The sequence below is a fragment of the Psammomys obesus genome, unplaced genomic scaffold (genome assembly GCF_907164565.1).
Source record: "Psammomys obesus unplaced genomic scaffold, mPsaObe1.curated_primary_1811, whole genome shotgun sequence".
Lineage (NCBI taxonomy): Eukaryota > Metazoa > Chordata > Mammalia > Rodentia > Muridae > Psammomys > Psammomys obesus.
In genome coordinates, this window is record NW_026594152.1 from 1,232,527 (window position 1) to 1,260,353 (window position 27,827).

Below are 27,827 nucleotides of genomic sequence, written 5' to 3' on the forward strand. Positions count from 1 at the left end.
CTTCCTTCCTTCCTTCCTTCCTTCCTTCCTTCCTTCCTTCCTTCCTTCCTTCCTTCCTTCCTTTCTCTCTCTCTCTCTCTCTCCCTCCCTCCCTCCCTCTTTCTCTTTCTTTTTGGTTTTGATTTTTCAAGACAGGGTTTTTTTGTATATCCCTGGCTCTGTAGGCCAGGGTGGCCTGAAACTCACAGAGATCCTCCTGCCTCTGCCTCCCAAGTTCTGAGATTAAAAGCATGGGCCACCACATCCCAGCTAAAAAGTGTTTTTATGTATCCCAGGCTGGCCTTTTTAGGTCACTATCGCCAACCTAAAAAGTGTTTTTTAATTGATACATAATTACCTATAAGAGATATTATGATACTTTGATAACTGCTTATATGAAATATAGGCAAAGTAGTTTTATAAGCAGGCCTTCTGCATAACTTTAGCTGAGTTAAGGTTTCCATGCTTAAGAATGATGATATTTGTGTTTGTGTGATTTTCATTTTAAGTTCTGTATTGACACACACATACATGATATGCACATACACTTATGTATATATACATATATTTGTATATAGTTTGTTTTTCTTGAGATTGAGTACTGATTAGCTTTATTCCTCATTTGGAGAGCTATTAATTTAATTAAAAATATTTATTGCTTGAATTCATACATGCATACTTTCCTTTAAAATATTAGAATTATTCATTTTTTTATGGGTTTTGCCTGCATATGTGTATGTGTACCCATGAAGGTCAGAAGAGGTCGCTGGAATTCCTGGAACTGGAATCACCGAGTTGGTACCAAGAATCAAACTCAGGTTCTCCCAAAGAACAACAAATGTGCCTAACTGCTAAGCCATCTCTTCCAGCCCCGTATGATTAATTTAGTCAAATCTATCTCCTATCCCTTCTAACCTCTCCTCTACCCCTCCCATCATTATTTCCATTTCCTCTCAATTTCTTTATTTTATTTATTTATTTATTTTTATTTTTTTGAGACAGGGTTTCTCTGTGTAATAGCCCTAGCTATCTTGGAACTCACTTTGTAGACCAGGCCTCTGCTTCCCTAGTGCTGGGATTAAAAGCGTGAGCCACTATGCCTGGCTTTATATGTATTTTTTTTAAACTACTGAGTCCACTTAGTGCTGCCAGTGTGTGCATCAGCATAGGACCATGACGAGCATCCCTGAAGAAAACTGGCTTTCCCTCTCCCAGCAGCCATCAGCTGACAATAGTCCTGTCAATAATTCCTCAGCTAGGGGTGCAACTTCATTTCCGTCCATGCTGGGATTTTGTCTGACTTGATCTTGTTCTTGGTTGGTGCCTAAAATCCTAGCTACTAGGAGTTCCTGTGTGCAACTGCCCTGTCATATCATAGATACTGTCCCTGTATCATCTTCCACTACCTCCGGCTTTCCACCCCCTTACTCTGTAGTGATCCCTGAGCCTTAGAAGTAGTGGATGCGAGGTCCTGTTTAGATCTGACCAGTCTACAGTCTCTTATTCTCCACATATTGACCAGTTTTGACCCTGTTAATTTCCATTTACTGCAAAAAAAGAAGCTTCTCTGATGAGTTTTGGGTGAGGCACTAACCTGTGGGTGTAAAGATAAGTACTTGGGGGCAGTTTAGTACTGTGCCCACTTAGCAGAACAGTAGTCGGCTCTCCCAGAGGACCCGTCACCTCCCCCCACAAGTTCTTGGACATACTAATGGGGCCAGGAGTGAATTCCATTTTCTGGGTGGGCCAATCAGAAAGTGGCTGGTTACTCTCATAATATTTCTGTCACTGTTGCAATGGCAGGCATGTCTTGCCAGCGCATTTGTTAATGCAACTGGCAGTGGTCACATCTGAGAAAGACTATTGATTACTTGCCCTGGAGTATACATGCAGCTTCAGCATTGTGAAAGCCAGGTAGTAGGACTAGTGCTACTGGCTGGTTTCTCCATGTATTAGGACTCCAGTGTGTGGTGTCTTCGGCAACAGGATCTTAGTTTAGCATCAAGTTCTGGAGGGAAGCTAAGAGCAAGGGCACTAGCCTGGAATATGTTTTTGGCCGGGATCTATAGAGAACCCATTGACAAAAACTTGAAAAGAAGTAACATATATGTGGCTCTGTGCTTTTACTCTGATAGCTTATGGTATCTGTGAGAGGGATTGTCTCCTCTTACAGGGTAAACCCATTTAAACTTCCAACTTTTAAAAATCTTATTTTATGTCTGTGGTTGTTTTGCTTGCATATATGTCTGTATATCCTGCCTTCAAAGGGCAGAAGATGTCAGATTTCTTGAAATTGAAGTTATGGACCGTTGTGAGCCATCACATGGGTGCTGGGAATATAGCCCAGGTCCTTTGGAAGAATAGCTAGTGTCTTTAACTGTTGAGCTATCTCTTCAGCCCTACCAGTTAAACTTTTTGTTTTTTGAGACAGAGTTTCTCTCTGTATTCCTGGCTGTCCTAGAACTCACTCTGTAGACTAGGTTGGCCTTAAACTCACAGAGATCCTCTTTCCTCTGCCTCCTGAGTACTGGGACTAATGCCACGAGCCACCACTGCCTGGCTAAACTTTTAATTAGTGGGTATTTCAGGACACTTCTGCAGTAGTCTGACTAGGCTTTTGTTCTCTCGTAGTTGACAACACTTACTATAATGAGACAGACAAGGAAAATCTTCAGAAACAATCCATTCCATCAAACGATTGTTCTTCCCTGAAGGCTAAGCGGGCTATAGCAGGAAATACTCCTGTCCAGCCTCAGAGGTAAGAGTCAGGCCACAAGAGTGGGTATTATAGGCTGTTTAGACGATCTAGGAACTCCACAGATCATGTGTCAGTACCTCATGCTCATTCCGTGCTTATGGATTATAGCTTGCAGGTTTAGTTTATGGCTAGTGGTTATACATACTTAGTGCACCCAGGGCACATTCATTTCAAAGCAAGGATTCAAACTTGTTGTCGGTCTGATTTCAAAAGCTTTGTATGATTAGAGTTGTTTTTCTGATGTCAACTGCCTTTCTCCTTAAAAGATTTCATTTTTACTTTATGTGTATGGGTTTTGCTTGCATTTATTTATGTGTGTCATGTGCATTGCTAGTGCTTGTGGAGGTCAAAGGGTGTCAGACCTGGAACTGGAGTTGTAGGCAGTTGTGAGCCTCATTTGGATGCTGGGAGTCGAACCACTGAGCCATCTCTCCAGCCCTCAAACACCTTTCTTTGTTTCTTAGTATTGCTGAAGCTTTCTTGTGGTTATGTTTGTATATATCTTCTATTTTACTTTTATTCTATTTTTTGCCTTTTATTATTCATGCTTAATATTTTATGGTACTAGAGTTTAAACCAATCTCATGTGTGCTAAGCACATTTTCTACTATGGAATTACATACCAGTCCTTATTTAAAATTCTAAAATTCAATTTATATATATTTTGTGTGTGTGTGTGTGTGTATGCCATTGTGTACATGGATAGTAGTTGGAGAAGTCAGGTCAGGTATCAGGCGTGGACACAGGCTTTTCTGTCCGCTGAGTCATCTGACCTCTCACCCCATCCTTACCTTTCATGTTAATGGACAGCTTTTCGAAAAGTAATTTATAATTTACTTTTTTTAAATGTACATTTGTTTTTTGGATTATATGTATTTCTGTGTGAGGGAGTTAGATCCACTGGATTTGAGTTACAGACAGTTGTGAGGAGCCATTTGAGTGCTGGGAATTGAACGTAGGTCGTCTATTAGATTAGCCAGTGTTCTTTTCTTTCTTTCTTTTTTAAAAAAAGACTTTATTTATTTATTATGTATACAGTATTCTGCCTTCATGCCTGAAGAGGGCACCAGATCTCATTATAGATGGTTGTGAACCACCCTGTGGTTGCTAGAAATTGAACTCAGGACCTTTGGAAGAGCAGCCGGTGTGCTCTTAACCCCTGAGCCATCTCTCCAGCACATAACCAGTTCTCCTAACAGCTGAGCCTTCTCTCCAGTCCCCAGTGGACAGCTTTTAAAGTAACCAAAGTTTTTGTAGATGGCACTTATTGGGATCTTCTTTTAAAGAAGAAAACTGATCTGATAATTTTGTTTTACTTGAAATGTTGAGTGTATGTATATTACTATGTTATAATTACTAATTAGGTTAGATCTGACACTGCTTTGTTTCCTGGTCATGGGTCTTTTTTGTTGTTTTATTTCCCTTTTGCTGTGATTGTATTTTAATTTTGACTCTTCCACTTTCTCTGTGTTCCTTATGTCTTCCCTGAGGAAGTAAACCCAGATCTGGCCTTGACCTCAGAGATCTGCCTGCTTCTCTGTAGGGTGTGACGCCATGCTTGACGCTCCTCTGCCCTCACGCACTAGAAGTAGAGGCATGCACCACCCACCACAGGCCAGGGTTACTCTCTTTGCTGAGTGCTGAGATTATAATAGAATGACCCTTTTTAGTCTTTTTTGTTGGTGTTTTTAAAAATCAGTTTTATTGAGGTCTAATTTATAAACCACCAGCATATTTGAATATCAGAATTTTATGGTTGGAAATAACAATTAGATTACTAGAAAATAAACATTTTATTGGCCTTGTAGTTGACATACTTTTATTGTTTGAAGAACATTTGCGTATCTGTAGTAAATGTATTCATCATAAGATAAATTATGTCAATTCCACCATAGAAGATCTGTTAGACTCTCTGCTCAGAAGAATTTGGAGCAGAAAGAAAAAAGCCATGTTGCCCTTGTTGGAATGAAAGCAAAGAGATGCACTACTTCTGCTGGTGACTGCCCGCCTAACAAAAGAATGAAGGCGTAAGTAGACAGGGCTTTTCACTGTTGCCTTAAGAGGCCGCCTCCTGCGTGGTGGGTTTCTTTCCTGACTGAGGGTTGTAAGTTATAAAGTACAATTACCAGTGGGCCCATCTGTAGTCTGCTTGCTCTCCCTGTAGACTGGAAAACTCCAAAGCCCTGCTATGGTCAGGGACGCTGTTACCTGTCTCCTTTCTTGAAGGTGCTCAACTTGTCTACAGGTTTGTCTCCAAGTGTTCTTCAGTGGTAGACACCAACCAGACTGTATGGTGTTCATGCTTATTATTATTTTTTAACCAGGATGTGTTTCACATCAAGGAATACTCTTAAAGTGTCTAAATAGTTTATGTACTTAACATAAACTTCAAAACTGGTTTGCCACTGGCTTTGGTAGATTCTTAGCTATTGCTATTTTTTCATTTTGCTTGAGCTTCATTATCAGAAGGTAACTGCTATATCTTTAGACATATCCATGTTCAAGAGATTATATTATAAAGGAAGCAGGCTGGCATTCATTCTGGAAAGTGAGGTCTTCCCCAGAAATTCTATCTTCAATTTTATTTTAGTTGTTCAGATTGTCACTTGGATTGCCCAGTTGCAGCAGATGCTGCTGGAGCAAGTACAGTCAGTACTTGTAGCTGGTACATTGCTGTGATTCCCAAGTACTAAGAAACAGATATCGTAGCTATCGGGAAGGTTGTCCACTGCCTTCTGTGTGTTGACTTGATGAATCACTGTGCATTCTGAAACACCATTGGATGCCTCTCCTGACCTCTGAGGGCTTTATCATGGTTGACCTGTTCTGTGTATGAGCTGATGATGTGATCGAAGAACCTTGTGGTTCGAGTGTCATTAGTCCCCAAAAGGAGGATGTGCTTTAGGAAGTTGAAATTTATGTATGTTTTCTTCATTTTGAACTGAAGTTCTCATAAAAAGAAACCGGAGGAAGAGGAAGAGGGCAGTGTTCCAGCTACTTCAAGAAAGAATGAAAGAGAAAGCCCGGAGAAAGTCAAGGGCAGACATGCTGTGTCTGGTGTTCTACCTGCGAGGTAAATTTCTTTCCCAGGAGTAAGCTTTAGAGCAAGTATAACAAGTTACAGATGGGTCCATCTTCAATCAAACTGGCACAGCTGCCATTTGGGAGACTCTTAAAAGCTGTCTGTGACCGAAGGGTGCTGAGGTGGTAAGCAGTGAAGACAAGGTGCTGGCTTAAAACATGCCCAGGACACGACTAGCGCGAGTTCTCGCTGGCTTAGCCAGGCAGGCTTCCTTGAGCTTCTTTGCCTTTACCCAGTAAATGTACATGATTTTAGTCGGTATCAACTTTGCAGTTTAGTTGTAGTCACTCGCCAAGAGATTATTTCCGTTTTTTCTCAAAAATCTTGTTTTTGTTTTAATAGATAATAGTTTATGACTATTTACTGCCAGTTTTATTTCTAAAAAACAAAAATATTTGCAGTGCCATCACCTTTTTGTTCTGACCTTGCACTAGCCTAGGAACTTCTGCTCTTTTTGCCTCCACCTCCCTAGTGCTGGGATTGTGGATATGCAGAACCACAGCTGGTGTGTATAGCACTGGAGACTAAGCTTTGCATATGTTTCTAAGTGCTCCCTACAAAGGTGCATGCTGAGCCCCTCATCTGCCTCCTTATAACTTTCAATTGCTTCAAATCTAGTTGATAACAGTATTTAACCATCAAAATATTACCTTTTTTTGTTTGTTTGTTTTTTTGAGCCAGAGTTTTTCTATGTAGCCCTGGCTGTCCTGGAACTTGCTCTGTAGACCAGGATGTATTCACACTAGGATCTTTCTGCCTCTGCCTTCCTAGCACTAAGATTAAAGGTGTGCACCACCAAACCCAACTCTTTTTATCATTTTGGTAAATTGACTGCTTATAATATTTTATGTGGTACAAAGTAATGTTATAATCTAACAGCGATTGTGGAATAGTCAAACCAACTAGTATGTCCAGTACCTTAGATTCTTTCCTTTCTTTTTTAGATGTATCTATTTATATATATAAGTATTTTCCCAATGCACAACATTTATACTGGTTCTATGGAGGTTAGAAGATGGTGTCAGATCTCCTGGAACGGAGGTTAAGGATGGTTGTTGAGCCACCATGTAGATGCTAGAAACTGAACCCATGTGTCTGCAAGAGCAGTAAATGCTCTTGACTGCTGAGCCATCTCTCTACCCCCTGTGCCTCAGATTCTTAACGTTGTCTTATAGTGAGAACACTGGAGAATCATTGTCTTAGTGATTTTTTTGTTTGTTTGTTTTTGTTTTTTCAAGACAGGGTTTCTCTGTATAACCTTGGCTGTCCTGGACTTGCTTTATAGACCAGGCTGGCCTTGAACTCACAGAGATTCACCTGCCTCTGCTTCCCTGAGTGCTAGGGTTGAACTTCTGCTATTTTTGCAGGCTAGTGATTTTTTTTTTCAATACATTACATTATTCCTGTGTTCACCATGCTATCCAATAGAGCTCTGAAATTCTTATTCCTCTAGTTTTATTTTAAATTTTCTTTTCTTCGTTTTTCAAGATAGAGTCTTAGGTAGTACAGGCTCGTCTTGAACTTGCTATGAAGCTGCTGATGAACTTAAATTCTTGGTCCTTCTACCTTTGACTCTCAGATGCTGAGGATATAGGCATGTTGAGCTTCACCATATGTCAGGCCTTTCACTGTCTACATAACACTTATATTCTAGGAGCAGAACTATTCATATTCTGTAATTTTAGTGGAGAAAAATAGGCTAAATTCTTTATTCAAGTTCATAGGTAGATAATAAAATGAAATGTTAGTATTTGAACCTGAGATGTTGGGATCTTCAATGACTTTACTTCTGTCTGCTCTATTATACTATTTTAGAGTAACTCTTCCCTGTTTCTCCATTGAGAGAGAGGAAGGTAGGTAGGTAGGTAGGTAGGTAGGTAGCCTGGGGAATCAAGCCTAGTTCAACATGGTAGGCATGCATTGTACCCTGAGCTGCAGCCTTGTTTATTTTATGCATTCTACTGTGGGCCTTTTTTTTTTTAATTCATTCATTCATTCATTCATTCATTCATTCATTCATTTATCCTACATTGCTGGGCCTGAAACTATCTAGGAAACCCAGACTGGCCTTCAATCAGAATTCTCTTTCCTTAGCCTCCCAAGTGCTAAAATTCTAAATGTGTCTCTTCTGGTTTTTTAATTTAGTTTTTCATGTGACAAAAAATTGATTCTTGGTGTGGTCAAATGTGTGGGTCTTTTGTGATGTTTAGTGTCTTGTGTAGTTATTTTTTGCAATTGTTCTCTGAAAGTTTTATAATATCTAGTGTAAAGTACCCATATTTTTTTTTTTTCATAATGTTACCTAATTAATTCAACATCTGTTTCTGGTAGATACCTGTTTGGTTTTGATGGATAGCATAGGTTATACACAGAAACTATGCAGGAGCTTTAGAGTTTTTTGTATTATTGAACCTTTTTCCTTCTCTCTTTTACTGATTCTTATTTCTAGGCAGAAAGTTCTAAAAAGTACTGAGGAGCAGGAGTTGGAGAAAAGAATGAAAATGCAGCAGGAGGTCGTGGAGATGCGGAAAAAGAATGAAGAGTTCAAGAAGCTTGCTCTCGCAGGGCCAGGTTGATTGGGCCTCACTTGGTTGAGTCTTAACTATGAGGGTGCTTCTTAGAAATTTAGTAGCATTTTTTGAGGTCTTTAGAGCAAGGACAAAACAAAAACAACCAGTTTGAGTAGTCAGCGTAAGGCAATGTGTTTTATTTAAAATGGTGGCTGTAGGTTCATCTGCCTCTCAGGGGTTACCCTCTACACTGGACTATCCAAACTAGTGCTTTCTCAGGGCATGCTTTGCTTATGTGCTAGCCAAAAGGATTGAGACAGATGACAGTTGGCCTGGCCAGTTTGTTATTTTCTTTTCATCCTAAAGGATTAAAAAGAGCTCCATCCATTGCAGCTGGAAGGAAAAGTATAACTGAAGAGCTTGTAGGCTTGCTTTGTTTTGGCTTAGTGGTATTGGTGGCACCAAAGCTAGAGAGTCCTGCTTCCTGGATAGAAAAGTATCTTGGAGTTTATAGGGTCCTCTCTTAGGGATTCTGAGTTAAAATTTCCTTTAAGAGCAAGACATTTGCCTTTAAAGTCAGTTTATAGGGATTGAGTGGTATAGAGTGTTTGACTAGAATTTGTGAGTCCCTGGGTTCCAAAACCTTTTCAAAAAAAAAAAAGTGAGGTCATGGCTTTATCAGAGCTGTTTAAAGACTACAGCCTAGTGATGGGCTCTTCTTCCTTATCTCATTTGCATCTGAACAAAGCCCTTCAAACCCAATAGAACTCAGACATAAAACCTAGATCCTCTGTAATAGGAATACAGAAAGGATTAGAGTTGGAAAGGGGCTTACTAGTTAGTGTTCTCTGTTCTCAATGCTAACTGTGTGTTTTACTCTGTTCCTCAGGGCAACCTGTGAAGAAATCTGCGAGCCAGGTCACCAAAACAGTTGACTTTCACTTCCTCACAGATGAGCGAATCAAACAACAGCCCAAGAATCAGGAAGAGTATAAGGAAGTGAATTTCATGTCTGAACTTCGAAAGCATCCTTCATCTCCTGTAAGTAGCAGTATTCTTATTATTAATTCAGCAGGACTCAGCTGTAGTGTGGTCATTGTTTACAATTGGATGATGGAGGAAAGCTTACTCTTTGAATCAAGATAGATACACATTATGGGTGAACTCTGTGACTGTTACCAATTACTTCTCTGGGAAAGCATATTACCAAGTTGGTATAAAAATTAAGGTGGAAGGTTTGGAGAGATGGCTTAGTGGTTAAGAGTATTGACTGCTCTTCTAGAGGTCCTGAGTTCAATTCCCAGCAACCACATGGTGGCTCACAACCATCTGTAATAGAACCTGATTTTCTCTTGTGTGTGTGAAGACAGAGTATATAAATGTAATTTTTTTAAAAAAGTAAAAAAAAAAAAAAAATGTGGAACACGAAGCACATAAAATTATGTGTGGCAAATTTGTAGAGGCCTTCTCCTACACCTCAGGCTCAGGTGTGGAAAGTAGGACCTCATCTCAAATAAAAACAATGATGACTACAATGTGAGCTGCTCACAAGTGCCAGAATGTTGACCTACGATTATCAGTGCTTCTGGTGGTGCTCTGCTAATAAAACTGGACACAATATGAGAGGTCTGCCCCAGCCCCAATTGGATCAGGGAGTTTTCTGTGACATTGTGTCTCCCAAGAAAGTCAGAAGGTGCGACCATAGAGTCTCACCTAAATATGAACTAAACAAGACCTGAACATGAACTAATTAAGGACAACCACAATAGACCTGTTAACATGGGTAAGGGAAAGGTCAGGCGGCCTCAAGCCTAACATAAAACTACAATTCAAGAATGCTGACAACTGGAGAAACTGTCTTCCTGGAAGAGTACACCAGGTTATCCAATTTATATAAAGGTTCAGCCATGAAAACATACACAAAATAACATTATACAGACCGTCTTAGTTACAGTTACTGTTGCTGTGATGAGACATCATGACCAAAGAAACTTGGGGAGGATAGGGTTCATCTAGCTTATACTTCCAGGGCACTGTTGATCATTGTAGGAAGTCAGGACAGGAACCCAAGCAGGGCAGATCTGTGGAGGCAGGAGCTGGTCAAGGATCTGTGGAGGGGTGCTGCTTTTTGGTTTTTTGAAACAGGGTTTTTCTTTTTTTTTTTTTTTTTTTTTGTGATTTTTTTTGAAATATAATTTTATTAATTACAATTTATTCACTTTGTATCCCAGCTGTAGCCCCACCCTTGTCCCCTCCCAATCCTGCCCTTCCTCCCTCCTTCATCTCCTCCCATGCTCCTCTCCAAGTCCACTGAGAGGGGAGGTCCTCCCCTTCCATCTGACTCTAGTCTATCAGGTCTCATCAGGACTGGGTGCATTGTCTTCCTCTGTGGCCTGGTAAGGCTGCTCCCCCCTCAAGGGGAGGTGATCAAAGAGCTAGCCAATGAGTTCATGTTAGAGACAGCCCCCCTCACCCACACCAAATCTGGGCCTAGGGGTCTTTTCTGAGACTGATATTCCAACCAAGGACCATTCATAGAGATAACCTAGAATCCCTGCACAGAGGTAGCCTGTGGCAGCTCAGTCTCCAAATGGGCTTCCTAGTAAGGGGAACAGGGGCTGTCTCTGACATGAAGAATGTGATTTTTTTTCTTTTTTTTTTTTTTTTAATTTTTTTTTTTTAATTTTTTTCTTATCAGTTACATTTTATTCACTCTGTATCCCAGCCGTGTCCCAATCCCTCATTCCCTCCCAATCCCTCATTCCCTCCCAGTCCCTCCCTCCCTCCCTCATCTCCACCGTGCCCCTTTCCAAGTCCACTGATAGGGGGGACCTCCTCCCCATTCATCTGATCCTGTTTTATCAGGTATCTTCAGGACCGGCTGCGAAACAGGGTTTTTCTGTGTAGCCTTGGCTGGGCTTGCTTTGTAGACCAGGCTGGCCTCGAACTCATGAGATCCAGCTGCCTCTGCTTCCCTGAGTGCTGGGATTACAGGTGTGCGCCTCCACACTTTGCTCAGCATGCTTTCTTACAGAAACCAGGACCTTTCTCTGTGTATCCCTGGATGTCCTGGAACCCACTTTGTATTTGAGACTGGCCTCAAACTCAGAGTTTGTGCCTGCTTCTGTCTCCTCCAGTGCTGGGATTAAAGGCATGCACCGCTACCATCTGCTTTTTTTTTTTTTTTTTTTTTCCAATTTAAAAAAGAGTAGTGGGCACTTTTAATTGTAGACCCATGCCTTTTTTTAAAAAAAAATTTATTTAATTTTTCTTTTATGTGCATTAGTGTGAAGGTGTCAGATCCCTTGGAATTGGTGGTACAGACAGATGTGAGCTGCCATGTGGGTGCTGGGAATTGAACCCCTGTCCTTGGGAAGAGCAGACAGTGTTCTTAACCACTGAGCCATCTCTCCAGCCCGCCCCGCCCCCCCCCCTTTTTTAAAGATGGGGTCGAAATTAAGGCTTGCCTTAAACTCACTGTGTACCTGAGGATGGCCTCGCCTCCCAATAATGGGATGGGATGTGCACCACCACTCCTGACTTCAGGCAAAGTTTTATTTCATTTTATTATTTATGTTTATACCTGTGTATCTTGTGAATGTATGCATTGTATATGTGGGTGATGATGGAGGCCAGAAGAGAGAATAGGATCCCCACCTGGATAGCTGGAGTTAGAGGCAGTTCTGAGCCACCTGATGTGGGTGCTGGGAATTGAACCCAGGTCCTCTGGAGGAACAGCAGGTGTTCTTAACCACTGATCCACTTCTCCAGCACCCCCTCCTTTTAATTAATTATTTATGCTTATGTATGTTTTGTCAGCGTGAATGTCTATAGATCATGTGTACGACTGGTGCCCACATGGGTCCAGTTTTATTAGCAGAGCACCACCAGAAGCACTGATGATCCTAAGGTGGCGTTCTGGAGCTAGTGAGCTTTCCACATCTGTAGTCATCATTGCCCTTTATTTGAACTGAGGTCCTACTCTGGCTAGTCTTGAGTCAGCCTTAAACCCTGAATTTGTTGCAGCCTCTTTGTCCTTGAGCTTTGCTTCTATTCAGAGCAGTTTTAAATTAATGATCCGGCTAGGCATAGTGGGGCACACTTTTAATCCTAGCTCTTGGGGAGCTAGAGGCGGTGGATCTCTTACGAGTTCAAGGCTGCCTGCTATACATAGTAGTTTTAGGCCAGCCAGGGCTGTGCAGAGAGACCTGTCTTAAAAAAAAAAAAAAAAAAAAAAAGATTAAAAAAAATTAATGATACACAATGGGGTAGGCTTTTTCATCAGTCAGTTTGAGGGTGTATGTGGAGAGATGCTAAGTTATGCTTCTGTCTGACCTGATGCAGGCCCAGCAGCCCATGTCAATTTTGTATGTTTGGTTTTTCCTTTCCTTTCCCTTTACATTTTAAGAAAACTTGCTCTTGATTGGTTCAAAACATTTATATACTTGGGGAAAATTGCATATGTTCTATTGCAAAACAGTCTCTTAAGAGCCAGATTTTTTACAAGAAGAAAAATGATAAAGGGCTGGTAACTGCACACCTGTGCTGAATATGTGGCTGTGCTAGATCTCACTTAATTTGCCGAACAACTTTTTTCTTCACAGGCCCGAGTGACTAAAGGATGTACTATTATTAAGCCTTTCAATCTGTCCAAAGGAAAGAAAAGAACATTTGACGAAGCAGCTTCTACATATGTGCCCATTGCACAGCAGGTTGAAGCCTTCCACAGACGAACCCCTAGTAGATATCATCTGAGGAACAAGAAAGATGAGAGTAAGTTTCCTGCCAGTACCTTGCTGGCCAGAGTCTCTTCTCCATCCACAGCACAGCAGGAGACTGTTGAAAGAGGGAGTAGGAGAGTGAGGATAAGTTTGTATAGATTTGGTGGTGAACAGATGAAGAGATTTTAATTGTCTCTGTCTTTATGAAAGTAATTTCTGGGCTGGAGAGATGGCTCAGTAGTTAAGAGCACTGTCTGCTCTTCCAGAGGTCCTGAGTTCAATTCCCAGCAACCACATGGTGGCTCACAACCATATATACTGAGTTCTGATGCCCTCTTGCAGGTGTACATGCAGATGGAACACTCATACATAAAAGATAAGTAAATCTTAAAAAAAAAGAAACCTCAATCTTAAAAAAAAAGAAGTCTCAAACTTCCCCTTTCCCCCCCCCAAAAAAAAAAAAGTAATTTCTACAAGAAGATAAGAAAATCTAAAGACTGAAAACAATGTAAACTTCAGTTATGAGAAGACTGTGGCTAAGCTGGGTTGGTGGTACATGCTTGTAAGATCAGCATTTTGGAGGTACAGGCTCAAGGCCGGTGTGGTCTAAGACTACACTGAGACTCGCCTGGGCTGCACAGGACTCAGTCTTAAAACAAAAACAAATATGGCTAGTATTTTGGGTAAAACAGAATTTGTTTTGAGGAATGTACAGATTTTCTTGTCTGTTAGGCAGTGTTTAGCACTTTGCTTATGTGGCCACATGGGCTGCTTTAAATGCAGTATTTCTCTTTTCTGTGCACTGATGGGACTCTGCCTCAAGACCCTGGCATGCTAGGCAAGCACTCTACCAGTGTGCTACATTTTCCCTAAAAACAGTATTTCTTTTAATTGTCTATTATGAAAATAGTGATTGTTTTTTTGTTTTGTTTTTTAAGCTGTCTTTTACAGACCTTACTGGCTCTGTGCCCCTCCAATGAGGAGGAATGTTTCCCCTATTCTGGCACTCCCTGTAGCTGCTCAGGCACACCGTTCCTTTCTAAGTGACACGATGTCTTTAGAAGTTCAACAGTGGAAAGCCCTTCCTAGTGAAGCTTTTTATCCTCAAGGAATTAAGATTCTAACTAGCCAAGGCGCCATAGTCAGACACTGTTTCAAAAGAGAAGCCAGTGAATGAATAGATTATTAATTTTTCTCACTGTTATTTAAGGAGAATTCGTTCTTGAGTAATATGAAAATTGATAGGCTTGTTACTGATCAGGGAAACCAATACCTTCTGTGAGTGTTTGTAATGCTCTAAGCCAGCGACTCTCAACCTATATGTTGCAACTCCTTTTGGGGTCAAACAGCCCTTTTACAGGGGTCACCTAAGGCCATCAGAAAACACAGATATTTACATTATAATTAATAACAGTAGCAAAATTACAGTTATGAAGTAGCAACAAAAATAGCTTATGGTTGGGTCAGCATGACATGAGGAACTGTGTTAAAGGGTCACAGCAGGAAGGGAGAACCACTGCTCTAAATAATGATGCATTGACATAGTTGTTCTCCCTCCCTTTGTCTCTAACTCTTTAACTTTGACTGTCTGTTTTCACTATCTGATTTTCCCCTTCTTTTCCTCGCTGTTTGCTGTCACTTTGAAAATTGAAGTGTAGTGCAGCCTGGCAATAAACTGCTGATCCTTCTGCCTTAGTTTCCTAAATGCTAGGTTTACAGATATGTACCATCATGCCTGACTTTACCATTTTACTTGCTGTGAGTGGCCTGGATACTTTGAAACAATGTTTTTGTGAAATTCATACAGGTGGGAATTACTGGTTTGTAAAGGTCTGTTGTCTTAAAACTACAATAAAAACATTGTCAACAACAAGCAAATCAGTTGCTGTTGTTAATAGAAAGGCCTATGCAGTGGCAAGGGCCCTATCAGACATGGTTAGATTTTGAGTGCAGAAGATAGCAGAAGAATTTACCCAAAGACTGTCCTTAATAAAAATGATGGGAGGGAGGGAACAGCTTTCAGGTTGACTGGCATGAGCTGACTTGAATGTACCAAGCCAGCTACTCTGGTTCCATTTCTACATAGTTGGGTCAGGACTTACAGGTGGCCTGGATCTTGGGCCAGGTGACTTGGATCTCAAGGAACTAAGCAGATGTCTGTGATTTTGTTTTATAGACCTCTTACCCCCCAAATCTGTGACCAAGATCAAACGAGATCCTCAGACTCCCCTACTGCAAACCAAATACCGTGCAAGGCCTGTGACGTGCAAAAGTACAGCAGAGCAGGAAGCTGAGGAGCTTGAGAAACTGCAACAGTAGGTCCCACTGGTTGTTTCAGGGGAAGACCGGCAGCAGTAACTGTTTACCTTTCCATGAAAAATGTGTGGCATTTAGTGGCTCTGTAGGCTGTGCTCCTGTCTGACTGAAAGTGGGACTATGGAGGTCCTGGAGCATACTCTGATAAACATCCAGTGCAATGTAATGCAATGGGGGGGGGGGGTTGGGGGACAGAGCTAACTTTGAATTCTAATTAAGGATAAGGTTGGTCTAGGTAGTCCTACCTTTCCCCGACTCTCAGGAGATCTACAGCTTCACTCTTGGAAGAAGCCAGAACTTAGTGTCTGCACTGAAATCTTGTCTCCTAGAGCTTCCTGACGATTGTGGTACCCTTCTTTGTGTGTAAGACAAACACTGTGCTGTGAAGCTAAACACCAGCCCCTTTTTAATTTTTGAAACTTTAGTTTTCAACTAGAGCCACACTCAGTTGGTTGGCATGGCTTTGTAGCTCAAGTACATCTTGATTTTCTTAAATCGCTGGGATTACAGACCTATGTCACCAGACTACAGTGTTTCATGTAGCCCTTGCTGGTCTCAAAGTTGCTATTAGCCAAAGAGGACTTTGTTTGTTTGTTTGTTTGTTTTTAATGTTTCTGGGAGTTTTGCTTCCATGTAATGTTTATGTACCACTGGCATGCCTGGTGCCCCTGGAAGCCAGAAGAGGACATTGGATCCTTTGGAACTGGAGTTACAGATGGCTGTTAGCCACCATGTGGTTATTGGGAATTGAAGTTTTTCTGGAGTAGCAGCCAGTACTTTTAACCCGAGCCATCTCTCCAGCCCCAAATTTGAATTTCTGGCCCTCCTGTTTCTGCCCGCTGAGTGCTAGGACTATAGGTCCCTGCCCTCATGGAGTCCCAGCCCAGGAGGATTTTAGACTGTATCATGTACTCTTTTCCTAAGGAGGCAAAGAACATGGTTATGAAAAGGAGAGATTTTGCTGTACATGGTGGATCATCTTAATGCTTAGATTTTGTTCTACTTTGTGTAGTTTTTATTTAATTTAAAAGGCCTTTAAATCCCAGCACTCAGGGAAGCAGAGGCAGTGGATCTCTGTGAGTTTGAGGGTATTCTTGTCTACAAAGCAAGTCTAGGACGGCCAGGGCTACACAGAGAAACCCTGTCTTGAAAAAAAAACCAACCAAACAACCAAAGCCTTTTGTGTTTATTACTTCAATTTCTTGTTACAGATACAAATTCAAAGCACAGGAACTTGATGCCAGGATTTTTGAAAGTGGCCCAATCTTGCCCAAGAGACTGCCTGTTAAGCCTCCTACTCAACCTATTGGTTTTGATTTGGAAATTGAGAAACGAATTCAGGAGCGAGAGGCAAAGAAAAAATCAGAGGAAGAGCACTTTGAATTTCATTCCAGACCTTGCCCTACTAAGATCTTGGAAGATGTTGTGGTAAGAATACTTGAGGTATTGGGTGCTGGCAGAGTGTCCTGCCTGAGACTGAGTATCTACCCAGAAATATTCCAGTTGATACTGTGAGCAGGACAGCAGCATATTGGGCTGGAGATGACAAAGAGATGCAGCAGGACTGGATTTTGGTCTCTAAGTCTAGTGATAGAGTCAATGTGTGGTTTAATAATGCAGACTGTTAGGAAGATGTGTTCTGAAAAGAGGTGTGGTTTAAAGGGCTGCAGAACTTGAGAAGAGGGAAGCTTCGGAGAGCACCATGTGGAGGAGGCAGCATATGGTGATGTATAGTAGGGCTGACATCCTCATGTTGTCATTGTGTTGATGTGTATGATGACTGACATGTGTCCCTTTTTCACATGGAATCATCCCTCAGTTTCTGTAAGATTGCTTTCAGAACCTTGCTTATATAACCAGGCTCTGTAGATGTTCAAATCTTAGAAAATATAAACTAGCAAACTGTACACTGTTAAATAATTAATGTTTCCTTTGAGATGGGGTCTTGCTTTGTTGCTCAGACTTGTCTTAAACTTCTAGGCTACGGAGGTGTTCTTATATCAGTTTCTGGTTGCTGGGACTGCAGATTCATGCCACTGTGCCTGGCTTACTGTTTGTCATGTTTTTCTTTGCTTGCTTTAGAGTCAGTTATGAACAAAACTGTAATGTATTACCACTGAGCACGATTTTGTTTATTCTGTTTCCTCACATTAAACCAAAAGCAACTAGCCTCATGTTCTACTGCCAAGGCTGATGTGTCTACAGGCTGTGCTAGACACTGGGAGCTTAAAGGTGGAATAAGACAGGCACTGTCCTCAAGCTGCTACAGGCTGGTAGAGCAGACCACATGCTCTCACCAGCAGGTCTTCTGGAAGGTGCCGTGTGTCAGTGTTATGGCTGAGGAGAAAGGCTTCCCTATACAAGTGTTGCTGTTCTGAAGGGAAAGGTATTCTGACAGTCGGAAACCTAGGAATACTACAGAGTCACTGCACAACAAAGCTCACACAAGAGGTTTATTGGAAGAGACACAAGAAAGTGACTGCCTCTGCTCGGTGAGAAGCTACAAAGAACTGAGCCAGAGACAGGTTTCCTTTGGGAGGAGTTTTCCAGAAATTCAGGGTAGTGATTGGTGGGGTTTCAAGGCGGTAAGCCCAGGGATTGGTGGGATTTGTGAAACCTGGCCTTGGAGGCTATTGTGTGTCCATATGCAGAGTTGGGCTAGAGCAGAGCCCTGGTTCTGGGTTGGTTCTTCCCATGTCACATAATCCTAGTGCAGTTCATCATGATTTGGTGCTGTCCTTCTGTCCAGGATGTAGCAATGGCAGATTTTGTTGTAAGAATCTTGTGGAAGTGCATTCACTATGTCTGCTGACAGGGTCTCCTTTGTTAGTGATACCAGTCTTTAGAAAACAGAAAATTTGGAGCTAGAAAGAAGCCTCAGCGGTTAAGAGTAATTGTGGTGGACTGGAGAGATGATTCAGAGGTTAAGAGCACTGGCTGCTCTTCCAAAGGTGCTGAGTTCAATTTCCAGCAACCACATGGTGACTCACTACCATTCATCTATAATGAGTTACGGAATATACCTCATTACCTCTTCTGGCCTGCAGGTGTACGTGCAGACAGAACACTGTATACATAATAAATAAATCTTAAAAAAAAAAAATAGTATCCAGTCCCAGGGGATTTGACACCGTCTTGGACCTTCTCTGGTACCAGGCATGCACATGGTACACATATGTACATGCATGCAAACACTCATACACATTGGAAAAATAATCTTTTAAAGTGGGCAGTGGATGAGCATTCCTGTTGCGGTAGTCCTGTAGAGGTGCATCCTCTGGCAGCAGTACTGTCACTGTAGAGAAACTGTTTGTCTGGTACCAAGGCACCATCTTTCTGATCCCTTCATGGCAGCAAGTCTTCATGTTTAAAGGTTAATTTGTTTGCATCTTTTTCTATTTTGTTTGGGACAGATTCGCATTAGCTAAGCTGGCCTAGAGCTCGTTGTGTGGTGGAGTCTGACTTCTTGTTCACCCTCCGGATGCTGTAATTATAGGTGCAGGCCTCCAGGCCTGGCTTAAATAGCTTTTAGAAGCTAGTCCCAAAAGTGTGACTAAAACTTTTTTAAAATCATGTTTTCTACGTTCAAGATAATAGAGGTAGAAATAATTTTGTAAAATTCAATATCAGCCAGGCATGGTGGCACATACTTTTAATCCCAGCCCTCATGAGGCAGAGACAGGTGGATCTCTGAGTTGAAGGCCAGATTGGTCTATATAATAAAAGTCTGTCTTTAAAAAAAAACAAAAACAAGAAAAGTAGATATCAAACCAGTGTTTTACATGATCTACAAAGTGGCTTTGAGAAACCAAGGGCTGTAGCTAAGGTGGGGGAATGCTTGTATAGTGCACGGCATGCTGGCTCAGTCCCAGGTACACATAAGCCATGACTTACGGACAGCTGTAATCCCAGTATTCAGGAGGAATTCAGGGTCTACCTAGGTGCAGAGATTTATGGACTAGAACAATACCACTCCTGCAGCACTCACAGGCTAGGCCAGGGAGGTGAGCATCTGAGAAAACACAGGAAAGTGTATCATGCATAACTAGCTACCATTCTGAGCTCTCCATCCGGGACTTCAGCTAACCATAGATGAAAGACATGCATCTGCACTGATCATGTACAGACTTCTTCCTTTGACTGATATTCCCTATACAAATATGATATAATATGTATATGCAACACATTTTCATTGTGTTAGGAATTATATTAATGACATAAAATATATGGAAAGATGTGCATAGGTTACATGTAAATACCACACGGTTTTGTTTAAGGGATTTACATATTTGTTAGTTTTGATTTCTATGAGTGGGGCTTCTTCTAGAGTCTTGACAGTGCTGGCAGTGTAGGCTTCTATTGTCTTGGCACATGATCTTGTGTGCATGCATGCGTGAGTCTATGCATGTGTCCATGCGTGTGTGCATGCACACGTGTGTGCTGTTTATATGAGAGTGTTAGTTCTTCTATGCTTATGTGGAGATCAGAGGACAACTTTGGGTCAGGCTTGTTTGGCAAGTGGCCCCTTGTCTGTGTTTTATCTTCACACCCTGGTTTTTAATATTTCATGTAGCATAATGGAAATTGTTATGGGATGTCTAATTGAGTTGTGTGTTCTTTCCAGGGTGTTCCTGAAAAGAAGGTGATTCCAGCCACTGTCCCCAAGTCACCAGTTTTTGCACTAAAGAACAGGATTCGAGTACCCACTAGAGAAGAGGTGATGTCTGGGAGGAGGGAGTCTCCTTTTTCTTCTGCAGACCAATCTGAGTCATTGCCACTCTTTACACTTACTGGGGCCCAGAGGCAATGAGCTCTGGTTTGGAGTTATGTGTAAGAATAATGTGAATGTTTGATCATCTGTTTTGTTCCTCTGAGAGCGCTAAAATTGGTAAGGTGTGACCCTTAGCTTCTAGTGATTGCATGTTACAACTTATGGAAAAGAGCGGGAAAGTTAACCATTAGAGGTTTGTCTGTTCCTGGAGCATTGACATCATGCTATCTTTGTAACATTGTCAAGAGGTTCCTGAGTTACTGTCACTGTTCAGTAAGGGAAGTTTAAAATTCATGCTAAGCAGTTACATTGTATTATCCTTGATAACCAAGGGTCACAAAGGTGACAGAGGGTGATGATTCATGGAACTGTAAAATGTGAACTGTCATTGATCATGCTAGCTTCTTATTACAGCTCCTATTTTATCTATAAATATCCAGAGTTAGGGTAATTTTATAGCAGATCTCAGCATAAACCTTTTTATAGGTTCAGTTGGAACTAAAATACGTGGTAATCTTATGTTACTAGCTTGAACCCAAACAACTTACTTGGTCCTATTCTGGGTTTGGCAACCATTAATTCCAGTCACATGTTTTAGTGGAGTCTAGAGTCTGAGTCAGAGGCTAAGGTGTAAGTATGCTTACTTCGTACCTTTCTTCTGGCCTCCATTTTATCTGTCTGATCTCATTTTGTTATCCTAACATTCCTATGAGAAACTTGAAAATCTTAAGGAGTAATTGTGTTAGTCATTTACTGAATGCTTTACATTGCTTTGACCCATGACGCAGTCACTGAATTGGCATTGTCTCTTTGAAAGAAAAGGAAGCTAGGATATCCAGAGTTGAATGACTTGTATTAATTGGTGGCTTATCCCATATAGTGTTTTCTGAGTACACATTCTGAGGAGCGTGAGCAGTGGGGAAATGGGTCTTGTTTCTAAACTGTACTTTCTCTCTTAGGAAGAGGATAAACCAGTAGTGATAAAAGCTCAACCTGTGCCACATTATGGGGTGCCTTATAAGCCCCACATCCCAGAGGCAAGAAACGTGGAGGTGTGCCCTTTCTCTTTTGACACCCGGGACAAAGAGCGCCAGCTGCAGAAGGAGAAGAAAATAAAAGAAATGCAGAAGGGGGAGGTAGGTGTAGTTTGCAAAATACTATTCTTTGATTCCCCCCAAAGGGAGCCTTTTTCTCCCCTATTTGTTTGTTTGTTTGTTTGGTTTGGTTTGAGCAGTGTCCTGCTGTGTAGAGCAGACTGGCTTTGAATCTGTGGTTGTCCTCCTGCCTCTTCCTTCCAGGTACTGGGATTACAACATGCATCACCACACCTCACTCAGGGAGTGTTCTATATAAAGTTAACTTTATAGACAGATGTATACTTTTTACATAAAATTAATATTAATATTGTTGCTTTCCACTGATGCCTGCAAGACCCCCTATGAGGTTACTTATTGGGCAGGTAACTTAAGTGATCTCTCTGGCACAAGGAGGCTATGACTGCCAGCTTGGGAAGCATTAGGAAAACCTAGGTTTTTCTCTTGGCTCTAAAAAGGTCCATTGTTTTTCTGCTTTGAAAACTGGTTTACTCTCCTTGTCTTTCAGGCTCATATACATACTCAGGAGTAAATATTGCTTTATCTCTGTCTCAGTTTGCTTTCTGTTACTGTGATAAAACCAAAAGCAACCTGGGAAGAAAGGGCTTGTTTGGCCATGCTTTCTCAGTTGAAGTTTCATCTTCCAAGATAACCCTGACTTGTGTCAAGTTGACAAAATGCTTACCAGCATACTTGATAAGAGGCTTTTGTTGTTGTTGTTTCATTTGTCTTTGGGGACATTGTCTCACCATATAGTCTAGGCAGGTGTATTGAGCTCCTGAACCTTCATCAGTTCCTGGAGATCGGGGGCTATAGGTGTGCATTGCCATGTCTGGCAAGAATTCTCTATAATTTTCTGTGATCAACCTATTTTATTCAGAGACTTGAAGGTGGGGAGGCACTGAAGTTGTTGATGTTCTTTGTGGGATAGGTTTTCCTGTCTCCCCACTGATGAAAGTTTCTTATTTTATTCTTATGTTTGCTTCTCCATTAGGTGCCCAAGTTTAAGGCCCTTCCTCTGCCCCATTTTGACACTGTTAATCTGCCAGAGAAAAAGGTAAAGAATGTGACTCAAGCTGAGCCTTTCTCCTTGGAGACGGACAAGAGAGGTGCCTACAAAGCTGAGATTTGGAAGCACCAGGTAGGAATAGGGAGCAGCTGGTTGGCTGGTGGGTGGGTGGGAAGGTGAGTGGGCAGGCCTTTAGGTAGATTGGGCAGGTAAATCTATCTATACTGAAATCATCCGGGATGACAGATTGGATCATTTTAATGTAGTCTATAAACTGTAAACCAGGAGTCACATTAGTTTTTTTTTGTAAAAGGTCAGGTAATACTTGGTTTAGATTTTATAGGTTACATACAACTTCTGTCGAGTATTTTCTTACCCCTCTCGATTTATTTGACCCTTTGAACATGTAGAGACTATTATCAGTTCAAGTTGCATATGGCAGCAGGCTGAGTTTTGCTCATGTCTGCTTCAGCAGTCACTTGGGGAATATGAGACACCTTCTCAGTCAGGAGTTTCTTTCTGTAGGATCTCATCTGTTTCTTTAAGTTGATGCTTTGTAAGAAACAGGATGGGAGAATTGGTTCTCAATAAGACAGGCTGTTTTTTCAATATGATATGTGATATAATTGCTCTTTATCATAATAGAAGATTAAAGACAAATGATTGGTTATAGGTTGGTATAATTGCTATGTAATTTTGCCACTCTCACTGTTCTCTCTCTCACCTCAAGACAAAAACTACCCAGGATTTAATCAAGCCTCTGGGTCTGACTACTCATTTACGAAAAGTAAAGGGTTGAAACGTTCTGTCTTATTAGACAGTCTGGAACCCTCAGGATATGTGTTACTGCTACAGTAGTCTGACATAGTGTATGCTACTGGCTGACGGACTTTCTTCTAACAGCTGGAGGAAGAACTGAAGCAGCAAAAGGAAGCAGCTTGCTTCAAGGCTCGTCCAAACACTGTCATCTTCCAAGAGCCCTTTGTTCCCAAGAAAGAGAAGAAATCAGCTGCTGGTAGTATTCTGTGTAGTCTTGGGGATTGGGACAGAATGTCACACTTTGCAGGGGAAGCTAGGACATAGTTGTGTCAGAACAATGCTCTGTCATCAAGAAATGCTTTATCTGAGGGCATGGTCGCTTTCTTCCCTTAGACCAGCCTTTTGCTTTTGTTGGATCCCGTAGCGCCCCTGAGTGTTGTCAAGTGTGCTGGGCACACACAACTGGCCTTTCAGTGACAGTCATAGGTGATCCACAGCCAAAAGGGGAGCAAGTGGATGAGGGAGGGCACTGGGATTTCTTTCTGTATCCAAAAAAGACTGGTTTCTCAGGCAATGGGCAACATGGCAGGAGGTTGGGGCTCTTCTTCTGTCTTCTTTAAGTGCCTGTGTAGAAGAGCAGCAGGCGGTGTTGAGCAAGCTACCTCACCGCACTTGTCTCCTTGATACTGAATGATTCCAGAGGCCTCTCCAACCTCTCAGCATTCTAAGGCGCGTGCTGCGGCTTTTCTCCATGTTTCTTCCTCAGTAGCTTCTAGTTGCTAGCCATGTCTTTCTGCTGGGCCTAGTCCTGGGGGCTAGGTTTACATGTACTGCATGTGCATCAATATTGTCTCTGTTTCTGTGCTCAGAGAACCTTTCTGGTTCACTAGTTCAGGAACCTTTTCAGCTGGCCACTGAGAAGAGAGCCAAGGAACGGCAGGAGCTGGAAAAGAAAATGGCTGAAATGGAGGCCTGGAAAATGCAGCAGTTGGAGGAAGTGAGGCAACAAGAAGAGGAACAGCAGAAGGAGGAGCTAGCCAGGCTTCGGAGAGAACTGGTAATTGATTGGGCCACGTTCGCACCGATGAGCCCTGGGTTGTCTCTGTTGTGTTTTCTGGTGGAGAAGGGCTGATGTGGTAAGTCAGCATCTACATGACAGTGGTGTGAGCGAGCAGTGCAGTCTCTCTTGGTTCACTTTGAAAGTCAGCCATCACTTCTCCGTGGTTATTTCCCCCAGGTACCTGCCTATTGAGTTTGTTCCCAGTATAAATCTGTTTCCTAGAGCATTTCTCAGAGTGGGCCCATGGCAACGCCCATTAGCGCAGTGCTGCTGGCCACTGTGCTGAAGTGATCTTGCACTCTCACAGCCCTTCTTGATTAGTGTTCTTTTGCTTTTTGTTTTGGTCTGCGATTTTGTTGAGTACTAACTGTCAATCAGCTAAGTGTAAAATTTCACTCTGGCAATTAAAAAAAGTGTGTTTTTCTTTCTTTAGATATGAGCATTTTGAGTGCTTATATGTCTGTGTACCACTTGCATGCAGTGCCTACAGGAACCAGAAAAGGACAGCAGATCCCCTTTTAGAAAGACATTATTATACTTATTTTTAACTTTTTAATGATTTATTTATTATTTTATACATATGAGTGTTTTGCTTGCATGTAGGCATATCTGCCATGTGTGTGCCCGGTGCCCTCAGGTCAGAAGAGGGTGTCAAATGCTCTGGAACTGGAGTTTCAGATGGTCGTGAACCAGTGTGGGTGGTGAAAATTGAACCTGGGTCCTCTGGAAGAGCAATCAGTACTCTTAACCGCTGAGCCATCTCTCTAGACCCTGGCACAACATTTTAACTTATGACTTTTGTGAGCTACACTTAAGCAAGGCCCTGTTTCTCCCCAGTAAGTTACACTGGGGAGAAGTTTGAAATTCTTAGTGAGGGGCCCAGTGAGCAACAGTAGAAACCTGTTTGGCCATCACACTCCTCCATTTTACTGTGCCTTTCTTCCCCTTAAATTTGTAATTAGGACCTATAAGCCTGTCCAACCATTTTTCTCTCAAAGACAAAAGGAAACAATTCTACACATAGTTCTGTGGCGTCCCCCTCAGTGATAACTTTCTTTTCTTACTCCGCAGGTGCACAAGGCAAATCCAATACGCAAGTACTCAGCAGTGGAGGTGAAATCAAGCGAGCTGCCTCTGACTGTGCCTGTGTCTCCCAAGTTCTCCACTCGATTCCAGTAGAAGCTGCTCTCTACGTCACACAGGCATGGAGAGAACCCTCTCTCAGACTTATCCACCCATGTGTGGCAATGTACCTGACAACTGTGGATGCCAGTGTTTGTGAAGATCATTCTACACACAAACTTTTGAAGCTAATGAGACACAACTCATTTAGGCTTTAATCAGACTTCTTGTAGTTATTTCCTTCAGACATTAGTTGGCTTTTTGCTATTAGTCTTATCTCTGGCTGGAATTTCAAACATTTGTTCTGGCACAGTCTAATTTTTTACCTAATCTCCCCAACCCCTTTTATATGTGCATTGTAAGCATAAAAATAAAGGCAGTCAAGTCCTAGGCTGTGGTTTAGTCACAGAGTAAACGAGCAGCTGCCAGTTTGTCAGATTGGTTCTTTGTTCAGGAAGAGTTTACGAAGGAGCCCCGAGCGGTGAGGCAAGGAACCTGCTGACGGCACCAAGGAGGACACTGTGTGGACTCATAGAAACCCTACAAAGCTGCTGTTGATGCACGATCTTCACTGTTGCTGCTGACAGTGGAGTGGCACAGCCGACGTTTTCCAGCCTGGCTTGAAATGACCTTCTCTTTAAAGGTCGCAAGGTTTTATTTGTGCTCACTGTTTTCGGAGAATGCAGTCCATCCTCGGGATGGTGAGGTGACGAAGTTCAGTCTGACAGAAAGCACAGCTGAGGCTGCCAGCTAAGACTGGTCTGTAACCTTCAAGGGTCGGTCCCTGTTGGCTTAAATACACTAGCTGGGCCTCACAGGCCAAAACCTTCCAAAGCAGTGCCAGGCTAGGGACCAAGAAACACACCAGCATAGGGGAGATATTTGATATCCAAATGAGAGCGCTCCGCTGGGGCTGTCTGTAGGCTCACAGTTATTGCCTACTGCAAATGCATGTATTTCAACTTCAGAAGTTTCTGTAGTCTATTTTTCTCTCTCAAGACTTCTTTATTTTATATTTTTGGGTTTTTGAGACAGGGTTTCCCTGTGTAGCCCTTGCTGCCCTAGAATTTGAATTGTAGTTTACCTGTATGTATGCATGTGGAATTCTTGCATACCTTGTGTCAATGGATGTCTGAGGAGTTTGTCAGATTGCGTGGACCCGGAGGGTGTCAGATGCCCTGGAGTTACAGATGGTTGTGAGCCACCATGTGGGTGCTGGGAACTAATCCCAGGTCATCTTCAAAAAACGTCCTCAGCATTGTGTGTAACATTAAGCCCATTTTTTTTTTTTTTTTTAATATTCTTCTTTTTGTTTTTTGGTTTTTTTGTTTGTTTGTTTTTTTGTCTGTGCTGTGACCACTTTAAAAATTTATTTTCTACAAGCCTTTGTAAATTGAGCCAAAGGTGACAGAATCAGACAGCATTTCTTACAGTGTGATGGCCATCTCCTCCTGGAAGCCCACAAAACAGTGCAAAGAGCACCGCTTTTTCTCATCATCTGTCATTGGTTCATTTCACAGTACGGTGCTGCATTCACACAGGTTGGCACTGGTTCAGCCTCTGCTAATCTAGTGAGGATGAAAGTAACAGAAAACACTTGTTTGTACTTTAATCAGGAAGACAAGACAATGGTGCTTGCCTGCGCTTCCTGTCTGATAGCAGCCAGGGTGGCCTGGGAGCCCGGGATCTTTCTGATGAGGAGCTGTCCAGGAAGGAACTGACTGTAGCTTGTGCTTGAGTTTGCTGTAGACATGGTAAACACAACTGGATTCTGAGTGCTTTTATTTTACTCTTTAGTGCCCGGGTTGGGGGTGGACTGAAAGATCCCACGGAGCTGGAGCTGCTGCACTTGAGCCTCCTTGGCGTGGGGATTCTTTGCCAAAGCAGTATGTGCTCCTAAGCAGAGCCACCGCTCCAGCCCCTCTGAATGGATCAAACAAAAGGGATCTGCCTTGAGGTGCGGAGAATCCAGTTTTACCTGGTCCTGGGATTTTGTTCTCAGTTCTTGCAGCTTTCATTTTTTTCTGGTCACAGTGTTTTCACCCCACAAGTCTTGGTCCCTTCTCCAGGCCTGTCCTCTGTGGTTCTTCCTGCTGTGCCAGCTCTCACCATCACTGGCGCTGGGCACAGGTGGGCACGTCAGTCATGTCCCCATGATCCTGAGAGGACTGGGTTGTTGTCGAGGATGACCTGGGTCATCTGCACTGATGACCCAGGTTTCCACCTAGACCTTCTGAGGAAGGTGGAGGGGCCACAGCCATCTGGTTCCCTCATCCTTCAGGCTGTCTTGGGAGTTTCCTCTTTCCACACTCAAAGGTAACTTGAACAAAGAACATACCCTGAGATAAAACTTTATACATTCAAGCTGGGCTTGGTGGGCACACCTTTAACCCCAGCACTTGGCCAGAGGCAAGTGCTGAGTTCAAGGCCAAGGTGAAAATGTGTTTCAAGAAAATAAACAAATGAAAGAATTTCTGTATCTGGACACTTTATACATGTAACTAATTCACACTGAATTTTTTTAAAAATATATATTTTATTTATTTATTATGTATACAATGTTCTATCTGCATATACACTTGCACGCTAGAAGAAGACACTGGATCTTATTATAGATGGTTGTGAGCCACCATGTGGTTGCTGGGA

The 27,827-nt window shown here is 42.2% G+C and overlaps 1 protein-coding gene across 3 annotated transcripts in view; it reads left to right on the plus strand.

Annotated features, from left to right (window-relative positions):
• The window catches only part of Tpx2 (TPX2 microtubule nucleation factor), a 48,061-nt gene extending 22,472 nt beyond the window's left edge, over positions 1-25,589 (plus strand). Inside the window, exons 4-17 of one of the 3 annotated variants that reach the window (XM_055617980.1) lie at positions 2,611-2,737; positions 4,633-4,764; positions 5,685-5,810; positions 8,269-8,390; positions 9,219-9,370; positions 12,934-13,102; positions 15,227-15,365; positions 16,578-16,794; positions 19,991-20,083; positions 21,097-21,273; positions 22,226-22,372; positions 23,144-23,255; positions 23,869-24,056; positions 25,131-25,589. In XM_055617980.1, the coding sequence (XP_055473955.1) occupies positions 2,611-2,737; positions 4,633-4,764; positions 5,685-5,810; positions 8,269-8,390; positions 9,219-9,370; positions 12,934-13,102; positions 15,227-15,365; positions 16,578-16,794; positions 19,991-20,083; positions 21,097-21,273; positions 22,226-22,372; positions 23,144-23,255; positions 23,869-24,056; positions 25,131-25,238 (2,009 nt within the window). In that variant the 3' untranslated portion in view covers positions 25,239-25,589. The remainder of the gene's footprint in view (positions 1-2,610; positions 2,738-4,632; positions 4,765-5,684; positions 5,811-8,268; positions 8,391-9,218; positions 9,371-12,933; positions 13,103-15,226; positions 15,366-16,577; positions 16,795-19,990; positions 20,084-21,096; positions 21,274-22,225; positions 22,373-23,143; positions 23,256-23,868; positions 24,057-25,130) is intronic. The other 2 variants (XM_055617982.1, XM_055617981.1) reach the window with 2 other exon arrangements.
• The last annotated feature ends 2,238 nt before the right edge of the window (positions 25,590-27,827 follow it).